We start from the raw sequence: 14,974 nt of genomic DNA, 5'->3' as shown, positions 1-14,974 counted from the left end.
AATTTTTATCTCCGGAGGTGGCTATCAAACCATCTAGGGTCATGCGTGCGGAAGCATTGTTCAAATATATTAGACAACGCTAGTCCAGAATTGGGGCCAATCTGGGGTAATGAAGACGTCAGCGAGCCCTTGCCCTCAAAATAGCCTTGAATCGCTCCTTGTCAGAAAAAATATCTCATCTCCATTGCAGCTCTAAGCACGTCAAATTTATAACGACGGTCGTCTATGAGACGACGACCTTCATGTTACATTCCTAGAATGTACTTCCATGCGCTTCAAATGCTGCGCATTATAGAAACCAAAGTCAGCGCCTTGTAAAGCCTGTACCGAGGGAGCACCGTGGCAAAGGGCTAGGACTGCACGCATGGCGCCCTGTATACTTTGATACTCGATCCAAAGTGTCCCTTCTGAAGCACCATCTCTGCATGACAAATAAACATATACTCAGTTGCGGCAGGCATCATGAATTGTACGTACTGAAATCTATCCGCAACAGATGATAAACCCCCATAACGATGGAACATGTGGATATAATCTTTGTCGCTTCTCCTGTGCCCTTGACCAATATGTATGTGAACTTTCCGGTTCGCACCCAAGTCTCTTGCGGTGAGGATACAACGATCGATGTACCGAGACCTATCTTGCGCCAACGACATTGACATGCCTCGAGTTTTAGCCCGTGGCTTGTATCTCTGAAGGAAATTTTGGGCAGATTCAGTTGTGCCAAAGCTGACAACCAATGTCTGTTTATAATGAATAAGTTGAGTGTGGCGAGACTGCGACAATTTCTTACTTTAAGTCTAGTAAAACGGGCGCATGACAGCGTCGTTGGCGTAATCAAATCAAAGGCATTTGTCCACCTCCGACATTCCACCACGGCAGCACCGTCGGGTATATTGTCGATAACGACTTTTCGTTTAGCGTCTGGTGCATCATCCACTGATGGAGTGAACCAAGAGGGAAACATGTAGCTCGCTGGGTGCTCCTTGTAGATAATTTTCGCGTCTTTGAATGACTCGAGGCGCACAAGGGTCGCCTTTGCCTGAAAATAGTTGTTAGCGGTTCACTTGAAGATCTGAGAATACTATTCTTACTTTGATAGCATCATGTATGTCCAGAAACTCGAGTCGAGCTCGAGCCCGAGCTTCTGACTCTGACCTCTGAACAGATGCAGAGTAGCAACGGACTTGGTCTTTGAAGGTGTCTTCGGTTATGTCCAGCGGTATATTGTCAACTTCCAGAACGCGCGACAACGAAAGATAGCCGAGGGCAGCAACGAGAAAGCAGGATAACGGTGGATTAGGATGAGGGTGTATTGTCAACGACAGAAGGCCTTGGTAATCTCGGACACAGCGCTGAGCCATTTCATTGCTGAAGAACTGGACCAAGACATGATCGTGCCGGGTCAATATTCTCTCCACTGGGTTGGCTTGGATGGCATTGAGAACACTGTTGAGATCGTAATCCTGGGGGAGATTGTCGATGCGTACGGTTCGATGGCTGTACCCAGGAAGTAAGATGGAACCTTCATATATTGGACCTGTACTAATGGTGCGAGGTAAAAAGAATCGAGGAGTTCTGTGGTAGCGAGAAAGCGCAGAGAGAAAAAGTCGCTGCATTCGTAGAAGCAAAGCGCGACTTTTTTGCGGTTCTCGGACCGGAATGGATGCAAACGTACTACAAATAAACGTAAAAAGGCAACAATAAGTTTTTTTTTGCAAACAATGCGTCGGTTCGTCTCTTGTTCTTTGCACAATGGTTACTGTCGACAATGGTTACTATTCGTCCGTCGATGTGTATAAAAGGACTACAGCGTCAAGGAGGGACCCCATTCTGCCATGCAGGCCATTGACATGAACGCTATTTCCTCTGTTGTTTCTTTTCTTACCGGCGCGCTTGTTCCCTTCTGTTCTTCCACAATGGTCCAGAAAATTCGTTTCCAGCTCATGATATCTCTCCGTTCAGTGCAGTCTCTGTCACTCATCCCATACGCCCATCCTCCACGTCCCATATATAATGCCTGCCTCATTACTGGCTTGCCGTGGGCCCGGTGGATGAATCTACTTGGGAACCAGCCGATACACATAGCTATCACACCCCTTCATGCCCATGCATGCATTTCTTCCCGCATGATTACCCTCTGGCAGGCAGATGATGACTTATGTCTGACGAATATGCCTTCCATCGCTCGTCAGCGGCCTCTGGCGAAACCCAGACCAAATGTTCGCGCTCATCTGCCTATTCGTGTACCCACTCTTCCCGACCTTAACCTCTCCGAGACAGACGCAGATATGAGCTGTGACTCAGATGCCGAATCTACTGCGTCATCATCGTGTTTCTCCTCTGCATCGAGCGAGTCCATGACCTCTGTATCATCCAGGGGTTCCTCCAAGTTGCGCTCTAAGCCTTATCTTCCCCGCCAGGCCCAAGCGCCGGTGATCGAGATCAAGCGAGTCGTTACGACTTATCTCTATAACGGGGGATCCACCAGTGTTGCTACGGGTGGTGTTATGCTTGGCCCGCAAGCTACCACCAAAAAGTCTTCTCCACGTGTGTTACTTGGCCCAGACGATGACAACTGGAGGCGCCGTGTTTGAGTGGGCGCAATATCTACTATTTCAGGACTGTACTTTCTACTCTCGTGACACTTATACTATTCGTAGACCCTTGTGTATCCATAGCTTATTCTACTTACCTCCATAACCTTGTATAAACAATGTAGACGTCATACCATCCCAGTGATATCATTTTTCGTTTTCCCTAGTCAGCATTTTGACTGAACGGCTGAAAAAATAAAGATCGATGATCCATCGCCGCCAGTCATTTGAAGTCTGGTTGTAGTGCCAAAACTTAGATGAATCTGAGTTATGATCTCGACGTACCACCGATTTGAGAGGACAGAGACGCAACAGCCGCTCTTAGTCAATGACGACGGGTTGCAGGTGCAGGGCCCCCAAAAATGACACAGTAGAACCTTGGAGGGAAACCCGCACACCATTTTGGTTCCCAGGCGAAGACAATAGGTACACGGCCTTCAAAGCTGAGCGTATATCTTCAAATTGAACTCGTATAGATGCCATGGGAAGGTCTTCCCTAACGATCGGGGATTATTAAACATTGCTTTGGAAGAGATAAGAGAGCGAAGACACACCTGACACGTTTGGAAACGTAGGAGATGTTTCCGAATTCTCTAAACAAAAGATGATATTGGCTCTGTTCCAGCAATCGCTCGACGGGGATAGTAAGAATTATAGTGCGTCGGGCGCCCAAGGCGACGGCAGTAATTACGTTGTCAGATACAACTTCTGGGCGATTATCATATTTGAAGGGGATCTTGAGGCCAAGTTCATCCGACCGGGACTGAAGCATCCCCCTGAAGAATTGGGCGGAGTCATTGGTAGCAAAGCCAAATATCACTGTCTGCGAACAGGAATCCAAGTTATATGCCTAATCATGCGCCATAGTCGTTTACTCACGTTTTCTTGCCGGATCGTGCTTGCCTTTAATAAAGTTGGGTAAGTTCTCTCGAATTCCATCATAGAACTTCGAAGAGGCCTGTATGTATCGGTAGTCACAGAAACGGTTATTGTCCGAGGATGAACCTTGTCGTTCTCTTTGTACCATACAGGGTAGATGGGTTCGATATCGCCGCTTGTGTAAAACACCCCGGTTCCCCTGAAAGACGCTTCCGTAGCTGCCAGGCCCTTGAAATCTGCAACCATCTAATGGTACGTAGTCAGGTTAATACAAAAATTGTTGGATCCTGTTTCGCTTACGTTGATGGCCGTCTCAGTATCGATCATACAGAATTCAGCGCTGGTTCTGGTATGAGAGCAATGGATTCGGGAATATTCTACGCTTTTGGGTTCGGAAATGTGTTTCCAGATCTCGTGTTCAACAAGGTTAAAATCCAATGGAAGATTGTCGATCTTGAAAGAGCGCGACAGGTTGAGGTATCCGATGGCCGCGACTGTCGCAGCATGTAGAGGCGGCGAAGGAGCTTCATTTAGCTTTAGCGACAAATGTGGAGGGCCGTTATAGTTCTGTATACATCGTTCGGCCATGTAATTTCCGAAGAATTGGACCAGTAAATGGTTCCTCTCTGCAACGATCTTCTCCACCGGGTTAGCACGGATCGTTTGAATGATACTGGTCACGTCATAGCCATCAGGAAGGTTGTCGACGCGTACTGTACGCCAGGGCTTCGGTCTGGCGTATGTGAAAAATGAGCGATGAGGAGGAACGGCGTGGCCTACGAGGCAGCGAGTTGGATTATGAAGGCACCGTTGAAGCATGTGCATGACACGTGGTACAGTAAACGAAATTATTCTCACGATGATGCCATCTAGCTACGATGCGAAGCAAGGTTCATTCCCTACGGCTGATGAAGATTATTATTTAAATGGAATACTAGTTCGTGATACACGTATTACGATCATAGTCCTCTAGTTTGACAAAGTGGAGGTACAACCCGGTATAACATTCTCTGCAACTTTAAGAGTTTCCTTCCACATCTTCGCTTCGACCTGAAGACCATCCTCAGTTTCCATGAGCGGAACCCTGTATGTGTTGTTAGCCAATTATCCCTATGATATCGTGGCGAAACTTACTGTTTCAATCTATCGTTCACCATAAACTTTCCGTGGCTCTGGGGGCTAGCTGCCAACGCCTTGACGATCAGCCTGGCTCCAACTTCTGGTGTCCTGGCACTCTTCACAGCATAAAATACACCCAAGAAAATTCTCAGGTACCATGGCGAGTCCCTCGCAAGGCTTGTCGCAACCAGCCCTGGACACATGCAGTTTACAATCACCTGGGCATGGTTCACGCGTTTGGCTAGCTGTCGAACGAACATGGCCACAAAGAGCTTGGTTTCTCCGTATCGATTATTGACTGCGTAATTGTCGTGATCGGCTATGAAGTCGAATACGGCGGACTGGACAGGGATATGCATAGGCTTGAGGATGACTGCCATCTCTGATCCGACGATGGACAGGTGGGAATGCGTGTTTGATTGGATGGATGAAGATTGGAGGAGGGGGAGGAGAAGGATGGCGAGGAGTGCATTGGAAACATAGTTGACTTGGAAAGTCAGCTCACGGCGCGTCTCGTGTGATACCTTCCATTCGAAGGCGTATATGCCTGCGTTGAGAAGGACAAGGTCCAATTTGGGTATGTCATTCCGAATGGCCTCCCCGAAGCTGATTACGGACTTTTGCGACGAGAGGTCTAGCTCGTAGATAAGGATATCCGGCCGACGTCCTAAGGCGGCAACTACTGGGTCAGCAAGAAGCTGAGCCTTGGTGGCCTCGCCTTTGTCTCTGTTCCTGACACCAATTATCAGCTTCGGGAGATGACGCTGCAGGAGATGGAGGCATGTGGCAAGACCCAGTCCGCTATTAGCCCCGGTAACGAGTGCGGTCTTTCCGTCGAATGTAAGAGAGCTAGGGAGGGCAGCAACAGTAGGTTGTCCGGGTCTGAGACGCGTTGCCATGAGGCAGGTGTTAGGATTGACAGATACATTCATGAACAACGTCTGGTTTTTATCATTTGGAGGCAGCGAACAGTAAGCATGAGGCCCCTGTCCAGAAATCCCGACGGCATACACTTTTCCCCCGCAGGCCCAATATTACCATTGCTCTTTTATTCCAGCAGCTTGAAAATGCGCTATTATTGTAAACAGATACTGACTTTGCGCTTCTACCCAAGTTCGCTATATAATATGATGATAATGCCTTGATCCTTAGAAGTCACCTCACATACTGTACCTGCGAAATACTGTAATCGGCGACAGGGATCCCACATATATCACCCTGCCACTAATAGCAACATTAACCAAAGAACGCGACGGCAGCTTGCCTAATTCTTCCCGGGGATAACCAACTCGTTGACCGCATCTTGGTGGCGGTGCAGGTTACGATCATCAATACGTCATAGGAGAATTGAAGACGTCTTTTCGACAATTTACATCTCTTCTCTTTACCACCATTCCCACCACCATCTCCGACCATTTCCTCTTCTCATGCCTCAAGACCGTCTTTCTCCCGAGACTGTTGTCGCTATTGATGACTATCTAAAACCAAATGTCGACCACATCGTGAAAAGACATGATCTGTTCAGAAAGTTCAAGGACGATATTGAGCAGCACGAAGGCGGATACGACAGTTTCACCAAGGGATATCTGAAGTTTGGGCTAAACGTTGGATCCAATGGAGAAGTTGTCTACAGAGAATGGGCTCCAAATGCACGAGAAGCATTTTTGATCGGTGACTTCAGTGAGTACACGGTTTGTCATAGAAAACTATTTTTCCGATATTCTTCTAGATGGCTGGAACAGGACATCCCACCCCATGAAGAAAAACCAGTTCGGTATTTGGGAGATTGCAGTCCCTCCGTCGTCGCCAGGTGTCTGTGCCATTCCACACGATTCCAAGATCAAGGCAAGCATCACGTTTTATCCTTAAATCCCGTATATATGCTGATAGTGCATCAGATCTCGATGATTCTCCCATCAGGAGAGCGTATCGAACGCATTCCAGCGTGGATCAAACGCGTCACTCAGGAGCTCAGCGTTTCACCTGTTTATGATGCGCGCTTTTGGAATCCGCCTGAATCTGAGAAGCACAAGTTCAAAAATCCCCGCCCATCCTACCCTAAAGATGCCAGAATCTATGAAGCGCATGTCGGTATCTCGACTTCAGAACCAAGAGTAGGGTCGTATAAAGAATTTACGGCGAATGTCTTGCGACGCATCAAGAATCTTGGCTACAATGTCATCCAATTGATGGCCATCATGGAGCATGCTTACTATGCCTGTACGCCCTTCCTCTACCGCATACATTCACGGCCCCCAACTGACCTCTTCAGCTTTCGGGTACCAGGTGACTAGTTTCTTCGCCGCAAGCTCACGATATGGAACTCCGGAAGAGCTGAAAGAGCTTATCGACACGGCACACGGCATGGGGCTGACTGTTCTTCTCGATATTGTCCATTCCCATGCTTGCAAGAATGTTCTTGACGGGATAAATGAGTTCGATGGAACTGATCATTTGTACTTCCATGAGGGACCCAAGGGTCGACATGACCTTTGGGATAGCCGTCTCTTCAACTACGGCAATCATGAGGTGTTGCGATTCCTCTTGAGCAATCTTCGATTCTACATAGAGGAATATCGGTTCGACGGATTCCGGTTTGACGGTGTGACCAGCATGATGTATACGCACCACGGGGTCGGAGCCGGCTTTTCGGGTGGATACCACGAATATTTTGGTGACTCTGCTGATCTTGAAGGAATTGTCTATCTTATGTTGGTATGTGGACTTAGATTGATCTCGAGATGAGATTTACCGTTCTGTAGGCAAACGACGCCATGCACTCGTTATACCCGAAAGTCATCACTATAGCCGAGGATGTCTCCGGGATGCCTTTGCTCTGCATCCCTGTAAATAAAGGTGGTGTCGGATTCGATTATCGCCTGTCCATGGCTATCCCGGACATGTGGATCAAGTTATTGAAACACAAAAAGGACGACGAGTGGGATATGGGCGATATTGTGCATATTCTAACAAACCGGCGATATGGTGAAAAAAGCGTGGCATATTGTGAGAGCCATGATCAGGCGCTCGTGGGAGACAAAACGCTTGCGTTTTGGTTGATGGACAAAGAAATGTGTACGTCCCAAAAATGTTTTATTTAACGCTAAGAGGAGCTAATGCATAATCCAGATACTCACATGTCCGACTTGACACCGCTGACGCCTGTCATATCTCGGGGCATCGCGCTGCACAAGATGATTCGGTATGTCTGGCGGTATTCATATTATATTATCATTGTGAAAATGAAACGCTTCACAGACTTCTGACGCACTCTTTGGGCGGCGAAGGATACTTGAATTTTGAGGGGAACGAGTTTGGACATCCCGAAGTACATCCATAGATTCACGGATTGAGCGTGGCTGAGCTGATGTGATATAGTGGCTCGACTTTCCCCGAGAAGGTAACGGCAACTCCTTCCACTATGCGCGCCGCCAGTGGAACGTTGTCGATGACCCTTTACTTCGGTACAAGTACCTCAGCAATTTTGATAGCGCGATGAACTGCGCAGATGAGAAGTATGGCTGGCTCTCTGATCACCCGGTAAGGGCTGCCAGTCTGACGGACTGAGATGTTTCTGACAAGGCATGTGCTAGGCGTACGTGTCCCTGAAACACGAGGTCGACAAAGTGATTGTATACGAACGTGCCGGTCTGCTATTTGTATTCAACTTCCATCCAACGCAGAGTTTCACGGATTATCGAGTTGGGGTAGATGAAGCGGGGGAGTACAGCGTGGTTTTGACAAGCGATGAACCGAGGTTCGGCGGTTTCGATAATGTCAGGTTAGGTGGACAATACTTTACCACCTCTATGGAATGGAACAATAGGAAGAACTGGCTTCAGGTTTGTTTCTGGCATGTTCTGTGGGGCTGCTGGGCTAATTGAACGGCATCAGGTGTACATTCCGACTAGAACCTGCTTGGTTCTGTCGAAGCAATGAAGCGACTAAATTTGTACCACGATGAAATTGAAGGCGTTCGAGGCGTTCCTGCATGTAAACAGTAGATTTCGTTTCTTTATCGGTTTGTACAGCAGAGCAAATATATGGATAGCAATGGGGACGAGGAAAAGGAAAATATAATCAGTCGATCATGATCGGACATGATCTCGGACTCGAGGCCGTGTTCCGTGTTATTGTCGGTCATTTTCACGGGCAGCGTGGTAGATGTCTGCAAGGGGATTCAAAAATGGCACGCTCAGGAAAACTGCCAGACAGCGCTGGGCGCAAGGATCCGAGTGAAAAGAGGCGCTAGGCGGCCAAGTTGCTCCGATTGATCTGGCTTTGATCTCAGCCAGCTCCAGCTCACAGCTCTTCCTTCTACCACCATCATCGTACTGATACCCGTTTTTGGGACAGCATCTTCGTTTCCTGTGGTACTCGCGTTAAAAATCTGACAAGATGATGTGGGATTTTTCTGGTGCAAATGCCAACCCCCCTCCGCCGCCTAATGGATACCAGCAGCCCCCACCATTGGCATATGACATGCCGTCTTCTGAGTGAGTGCAGAGTATCCGTTCAATTGACCTGCGTTGACCTAAAGTACCATGCAGGTGTCCGACCGCGTGAGTAGTCGTTTTGCAATGTGGAACGCAGACCAATAACGCGTAAGTAGTGCATATGGTCAGCCCGGCTATGGCGAACCTATGGCATTTCCAGGCTCTTCTCACCATGTCCCATGCTCTGGCGCCTCACCTTACGGCTCGGTTCCGGCCCCTGTCGGCTCCTATTTCCTGTGAGTCTAAACACTTGACACTGTCGTCCTGTGACACACTCAGCACGAGTCATACAGACCTGTCCCAGAGTACGTGCACCACAGTCTCACTGAACAGCTTGAAGAAAGGAATCATTCTTTTTGTTCCAGTATGAATATGCCTTCCGACGTACCCAAGGCTCTCAGCAGTCGTGAACATCATCATCATCATCACTACCACCGTAGCAGCAGTCATCATCGGCATCATTCTAACCCCGAGCACCCTTCTGTCGTGCACCATTCCGGGAGTCAGCATATCATTGTTAGCACTCCGCATCACCATCATAGCAGTCACAGCAGCAGCCGGCCACGTCCTGCATCCACCGTTCCTGTCCCTCAACCTATACAACCCTCGCAATCTTCCCAGCATCAGTGTTTCACATATTCCAAGTGTACCGGACGTAAAAAGGCACTTTGTGTATGTTTTGCCCCTTACGATAGAGTTTTTAAGCGCTGATGCTGAGCGACTAGATCGGAATCAACTATCGCGGACAGCCCCATGAGCTCAAAGGTTGTATTAATGACGCCAGACATATACGTGACTTCTTAATGCGTCGGTTGAATTTTACACCCTTCTTTTCTGGTGCTGACCCCGCGACAACACAGATCACTGGGGATACAAGTCTGAGGATATCGTGATGCTTACTGATGATAGCACCAATCCCCGCTCCCAACCCACAAGGAAGAACATGATTGACGGAATGCACTGGCTTGTCAAGAACGCCCAACCGCACGACTCGCTTTTCTTTCATTGTAATATAACTAAAGCCTAGTTACATTCATCTCTCTCATTCTTCACCGTTAGATTCCGGACACGGTGGACAAACGAAAGACTTGGATGGAGATGAAGTTGATGGTTATGATGAAGGTTCGCTCAATTCTAAATAGATTTTTGTGTACTCTAACCCTTGTTTCCTGCAGTCATTTTTCCGGTTGACTTCAAGCATCGGGGACAGATCATCGACGACGTGAGAGCAGAATCCTCTCGCTTTTCGTTTTGTTAAGTTCTATCTGCACAGGAAATGCACTTGATCATGGTCAAATCTCTTCCTGCCGGGTGCCGTTTGACGGTACGTACATCTACTTGGGAAAAGTATATGAAAACGCCACTTAACTGGACTCCAGGCTCTGTTCGATGTAAGAGAGCACATTCTCAAGATTTTTATGCAATTGGCTCATTGTAACGGTGTAGTGTTGTCACTCTGGAACTGCTTTAGGTGCGTGTGTACGCCGATATTGAGGAATGCTCTTATTTCCTTTTCACTCAGATTTACCTTATGTCGTAAGTGCATGGCACATTACCTGCTCCCAGAGCTAATTAATGAGCCCGAAGTACGGTCATGACGGTCGACTAATAAAAAAGGAGCAAATATCCAAGAAATGGAGAAAGATTAAATCTACACCTGCTGATGTGGTAGGTCCTATTCTATGTATTTGGTTGAACACGATGGCGTATACTTTTCCGCAGATATCGTGGTCGGGAAGTCAAGATAGTCAGACAAGTGCAGACACTTTCCAGGGTGGTGTCCCGGTCGGCGCTATGAGCTATGTGAGTGATTTTCTTTATGTTTAGCAATTTTTTGGCCTGACCGGAAGCTCTAGGCCTTCGTTACATCACTCAGGAAGACCCCCGAGCAATCTTACCAACAACTACTTCGATCAATTAGGTTAGCAAGTCGAACACGTTTGACGAACTTTCCTCAGGTGATGCGTCCCCCCTTTTAATTTCTCTTCACAGGAAGATCCTGCATCCAAAGTACAGTCAGAAACCTCAACTCGGCAGTTCTCATCACATAGTGAGTTCTCTGGTTTGTCATCCACTTCCAGGGGGTCAACAAATTTCTCCAAGGATACGAGTTTGCGCTTTATCTTGTAAGGGAATGCAAAGCCCGATAACGACTGCAACGACACGGACGTCCTTGTATTGTATCAAGTATTATATACTTTAAGTACCCGTAATAATTATGTGATTTTATGCTACGTAATGTGCAATCTCTAGTCGTTCCACATGAGTAGTGGTGTCTGTGCGATAACAGCGTACGTTACTCTACAGTAAATGATGATCTGAGCCACTGAAAACACCATCAAAGTCATACGACCCAAAAGATAATCTTGAGGCTTTCAGTAAATGAGACATGAAATGTCAATGCGACTACTATCATCTTTGTTTGGTAGTAATGCGGATGCCATTGATGGAGTCGACGACCCAGATTCTCTTCTCCGCAACACCAGTCTCCAGAGAAAAAAGATTGAAGCACACCTACGTAACTTAGGTGGGGGATGAGTAAATCGAGAGTTGGGGGCCCCTCATAACGTCATCTCATATAAGCAAGCATCATTTCGAGTACCGCGTTTCGTTGAACACGTACAAGACTTTGTCGCAGAGAATAAGGTCACCCTCATTGGATCGGCAGCCGCTATTGTTGGGGGCGGGGCTGTCTACTCCTCCAGGCCTTCAGATGGTGCGAAAGGCAGACAAAAAGGACCGGAAGAAGTTGTCGAAGGGAGCAAAGAAGAAGAAGTTTGTCAAGGACAAGGATGGACCTATTCTTAAGGAGTGGAGGCCAAAAGTCTAGAGGAAGCCGGCGGTGGACAGTATGAGGGTTGTAGTAACGGACAGCAGCACTCGCAACTTCCGACAGAGGCAGTTCACCACGGCCGTCGAACTACATACTCCCTCCATCAAAGGCTCACCAAACGAGCGTTGAAAGGAGGAATGCGATATCGCGAAACGTCCGCGGCGCTGTCTCTATGTCCTTGCCAATTTATCCTCTAGATGTCGCTTTATAGGCGGTTTAACAATACGCTAGAACGTCTGGAATGAATATGCAGGAAGAAGATGAAGTCACGCTAACGGTGGATGGATACCAACGTGTTGAGTTACGAAAGCGCGGAATCCAGCTAGTGACACAACGACGAAAAGTTGAAATGACTTCCAGATATAGATATGGCATGGACTTTGCAAGGAATACCTTTTTCACCTTCCACCACAGGATTCCATTCGTCGTCTTCTTGTTGAGAACCGCTTTCGTATTCTACGCGTCGAAATCATTCAAAGACGGGCGCATCACCGCCTGATTGACGGGTCTGCTGCGCACTGTCCCCGTGGCCGCGAATTTCCAACATGGGAGCTATCCGAACCTTCCTTTCTCTTTTCTTCTTCGCTAGTGCCGTTTGTGCCCAAGTTACCGTATATTTCCAACAGCCCTTGAACGCCCAGACGTCCGCATCTTCTGCTGATGCCGCTTCATACACTGGTGCCGCGGCCTACAACCCCACCGTGCTCAACCCACCGCCAATCCCGGACCCGTTACCGCCTATGCAGTTCGGGATACAGCTTCAGAATGGCGGCACAACGGGCGTGTCCATCGTTCAGTCGGGCTCATTTGTTGGTTTCTCGATAGAAATGTCCGTAACGGACCAAACTCGTGAGCACTGACTGCATCACAAAGTAATACCGCTCAAGGCCTCTTTGACAGTCGGGAAAAACTCCAGTTATATCCAGGTTCCTTTCCTTAATCTTATGGCGAATCTTCAGCAACGTGCGGGCGGGGTGTATGTTCGAGTAGGAGGAAACACGCAGGAAACAGCTGTGCATGTAGACAGCCTACCAGATGGGAAAATGATTCAAAAGGATAACCAGAACACCACTAATCCCGTAAGACCACGCTTCTTTTACTCTTCTATCTTCACTTACAAGATTTTGCTAGACTCAAACCCCGCCTTTAGACTACACAGATGACCTCTTTTATCTGATGAGAGGTATATCTGAGCTCGTCAATATCCGATGGTTCTTGGGCATCCCGTTTTTCAATATCGATCCCTTTCAACTCGCTATCGCCGAACAAAGTCAGGCCATCCTCGGTGATCTATTAGCTGGCTTTCAGGCTGGCAACGAGCCCGATCTTTATGTTCGCCACGGCCACAGGACTGACGTGAGCGCCAACAAAGATATCATTGTCTTAATATACTAACAAAATTCTTAGCCTTATGGACCTTCTGATTATGGAAATGAATTCGGTGCTCTCGTTCAGGCTATGGGCAACGATGCCAATGCTGTTAACAAGAGACTTCTCATTGGACCCAGCATTGCCACCGGGGACTGGTTTCCGGAGGATGTTTGGAACACAGATTTCGTCGACACATACAGTGAGAACTTGGCATTTCTGGCAGTAGAACAGTGCGCTTTTGCTCCCTCTTGATACTTGTTACTTATATATTTTGATAGCTACCCATCAGACAATTGTTACGCCGTTTACGGTACTGGAACGCCTCGCGACGCCCAAACCATGTTCCCCACTTACTTGAATCACTCATCTGGGCAATCCATTATTCAGCCATACGTTAATTCCGGCAACTACGCCCAGCAGAAGAACAAGAAGTTGCTTATGTTTGAGACTAACACTGCTTCATGTGGAGGTTTCCCCGGTATCAGTGATTCTTTTGGTGCTGCTTTATGGGGACTTGATTATTCCATGCAAATGGCGTACTCCAACTTTTCCGGTGCTTTGATGCACATTGGTGGACAGAACGTTTTCTATAACGTAAGTTCCTTTCGGTGATATCACTCATAGCTCACTCGTCGCTTTTTTGATTAGCCTTTCACTCGTAAGAAGACCTTTCCGTCTGTCTCTTCAAGCGGTCCTCTCACTCTCCTTCGCAGCACCGCCGACTAATCAATCAACCTTCCACCAATGGACGATCGGCCCGATATACTACTCTGCATTGATTATGGCGGAGGCGATGGGCGCGTCAAATGCCTCCCAGATCCTAGATTTGAACGCCAACGATGGGAATATCTTTACCCCCGCCTATGCTATTTACGAGAATGGGAATCCTGTCCGAGTTGCACTTTTCAATTACATAACGGACTCTTCGGGTGCTAGCACTTATATCGCCTCCATTTCTATTGGAGATGGCGAGAGTGGTCAAGCAAATGGCACTCCTGCCCAAGTCAAAGTGAAGTAGGTTGTATGTTTTTCCCGCCGAGAACAGGCTAAAATGTCCTATGTGCAGGTATTTTACCGCCGATTCCGTATCACAAAAAGGCAATTTCCGATGGGCCGGACAGACCTTTGGAGGCATCTTCGAATCAGATGGCCGTCTCATGGGCCAGGAAGATATCCAGACTGTGACCTGCGACCAGAATGCCAACAACACTTGCCTTATCCCTGTTCCAGCACCTGGTTTCGCGCTTGTCTTCCTCAACGATGAAGCGTTTACGGAGACGGCCGGAGCGAGCTCGATGACGTTCGCCACGACTGCTCTGACGAAGACGGTGAATACAGCAACAGTCGACCAGGCGGTATTATCGACGAGTAATGGACATAGTGGCATGAAGGACGTTCTAGGAAGCACGAGCAAGGGATCACAAAATGGAGTTGTTGGACTCCGTACGAGTGGATTGTTGCCAACTGCCTTTGCGATCGGCGCCATAATGTTCGTCAGGACTTGGGTTAGATGACGATGGACGCTTTACGAACCGGATACATACAGACTTCTCGATTGCTTGGTCTCGTTTGGACATTTTGCATTTTCTTGAATTACACTCACCTTGATCTTATATCAGTTAGTATTGTGTGTTGGAGGAATATCATACCCGTCTTATTTAATACTATGAAGATCAGGC

At 47.8% G+C, this 14,974-nt stretch overlaps 6 protein-coding genes across 6 annotated transcripts; 4 read left to right on the top strand and 2 right to left on the bottom strand.

Moving 5' to 3' along the window:
* Positions 1-45: 45 nt before the first annotated feature.
* On the bottom strand, positions 46-1,635 carry BT62DRAFT_930472 (uncharacterized protein). The gene is made up of 3 exons (XM_043185936.1): positions 1,095-1,635; positions 794-1,042; positions 46-743 (listed from the first exon to the last, which is right to left on the bottom strand). The coding sequence occupies exons 1-3, from the start codon at positions 1,617-1,619 to the stop codon at positions 351-353; spliced, it is 1,167 nt and encodes a 388-aa protein (XP_043040960.1). The 5' UTR covers positions 1,620-1,635; the 3' UTR covers positions 46-350.
* Positions 1,636-1,728: 93 nt separating this feature from the next.
* Positions 1,729-2,772, top strand: BT62DRAFT_930471 (uncharacterized protein). The gene has a single exon (XM_043185935.1). It carries the CDS (start codon positions 2,130-2,132, stop codon positions 2,595-2,597), a length of 468 nt encoding a protein of 155 aa, XP_043040959.1. The 5' UTR covers positions 1,729-2,129; the 3' UTR covers positions 2,598-2,772.
* A 146-nt stretch (positions 2,773-2,918) lies between these two features.
* On the bottom strand, positions 2,919-5,494 carry BT62DRAFT_1004194 (NAD(P)-binding protein; the record flags this gene model as incomplete). Its single annotated transcript, XM_043177014.1, has 6 exons — positions 2,919-3,093; positions 3,152-3,420; positions 3,477-3,722; positions 3,777-4,252; positions 4,469-4,560; positions 4,611-5,494. 6 exons carry the CDS (start codon positions 5,492-5,494, stop codon positions 2,919-2,921), a joined length of 2,142 nt encoding a protein of 713 aa, XP_043040958.1.
* Positions 5,495-5,936: 442 nt separating this feature from the next.
* On the top strand, positions 5,937-8,717 carry BT62DRAFT_930469 (glycoside hydrolase). The gene is made up of 10 exons (XM_043185934.1): positions 5,937-6,275; positions 6,325-6,440; positions 6,494-6,815; positions 6,868-7,310; positions 7,358-7,670; positions 7,725-7,797; positions 7,854-7,923; positions 7,974-8,135; positions 8,189-8,437; positions 8,490-8,717. Exons 1-10 carry the CDS (start codon positions 6,023-6,025, stop codon positions 8,532-8,534), a joined length of 2,046 nt encoding a protein of 681 aa, XP_043040957.1. The 5' UTR covers positions 5,937-6,022; the 3' UTR covers positions 8,535-8,717.
* Positions 8,718-8,880: 163 nt separating this feature from the next.
* On the top strand, positions 8,881-11,351 carry BT62DRAFT_930467 (uncharacterized protein). Its single transcript, XM_043185933.1, has 18 exons — positions 8,881-9,091; positions 9,146-9,157; positions 9,208-9,327; positions 9,385-9,396; positions 9,457-9,763; positions 9,817-9,898; positions 9,952-10,098; positions 10,151-10,213; positions 10,267-10,313; positions 10,365-10,415; positions 10,471-10,482; positions 10,538-10,562; positions 10,614-10,627; positions 10,679-10,759; positions 10,814-10,894; positions 10,948-11,012; positions 11,084-11,141; positions 11,195-11,351. Exons 1-18 carry the CDS (start codon positions 8,994-8,996, stop codon positions 11,219-11,221), a joined length of 1,302 nt encoding a protein of 433 aa, XP_043040956.1. The 5' UTR covers positions 8,881-8,993; the 3' UTR covers positions 11,222-11,351.
* Positions 11,352-12,306: 955 nt separating this feature from the next.
* On the top strand, positions 12,307-14,973 carry BT62DRAFT_966372 (glycoside hydrolase family 79 protein). Its single transcript, XM_043188814.1, has 8 exons — positions 12,307-12,773; positions 12,825-13,003; positions 13,056-13,280; positions 13,332-13,525; positions 13,574-13,889; positions 13,944-13,953; positions 14,009-14,309; positions 14,362-14,973. The coding sequence occupies exons 1-8, from the start codon at positions 12,470-12,472 to the stop codon at positions 14,807-14,809; spliced, it is 1,977 nt and encodes a 658-aa protein (XP_043040955.1). The 5' UTR covers positions 12,307-12,469; the 3' UTR covers positions 14,810-14,973.
* The last annotated feature ends 1 nt before the right edge of the window (position 14,974 follows it).

This window comes from Guyanagaster necrorhizus, assembly GCF_019112545.1.
Source record: "Guyanagaster necrorhizus MCA 3950 unplaced genomic scaffold BT62scaffold_9, whole genome shotgun sequence".
NCBI classification, from domain to species: Eukaryota; Fungi; Basidiomycota; class Agaricomycetes; order Agaricales; family Physalacriaceae; genus Guyanagaster; species Guyanagaster necrorhizus.
The sequence above is the reverse complement of the archived record's forward strand: the minus strand, read 5'-3'. Positions and strand labels throughout refer to the sequence as shown.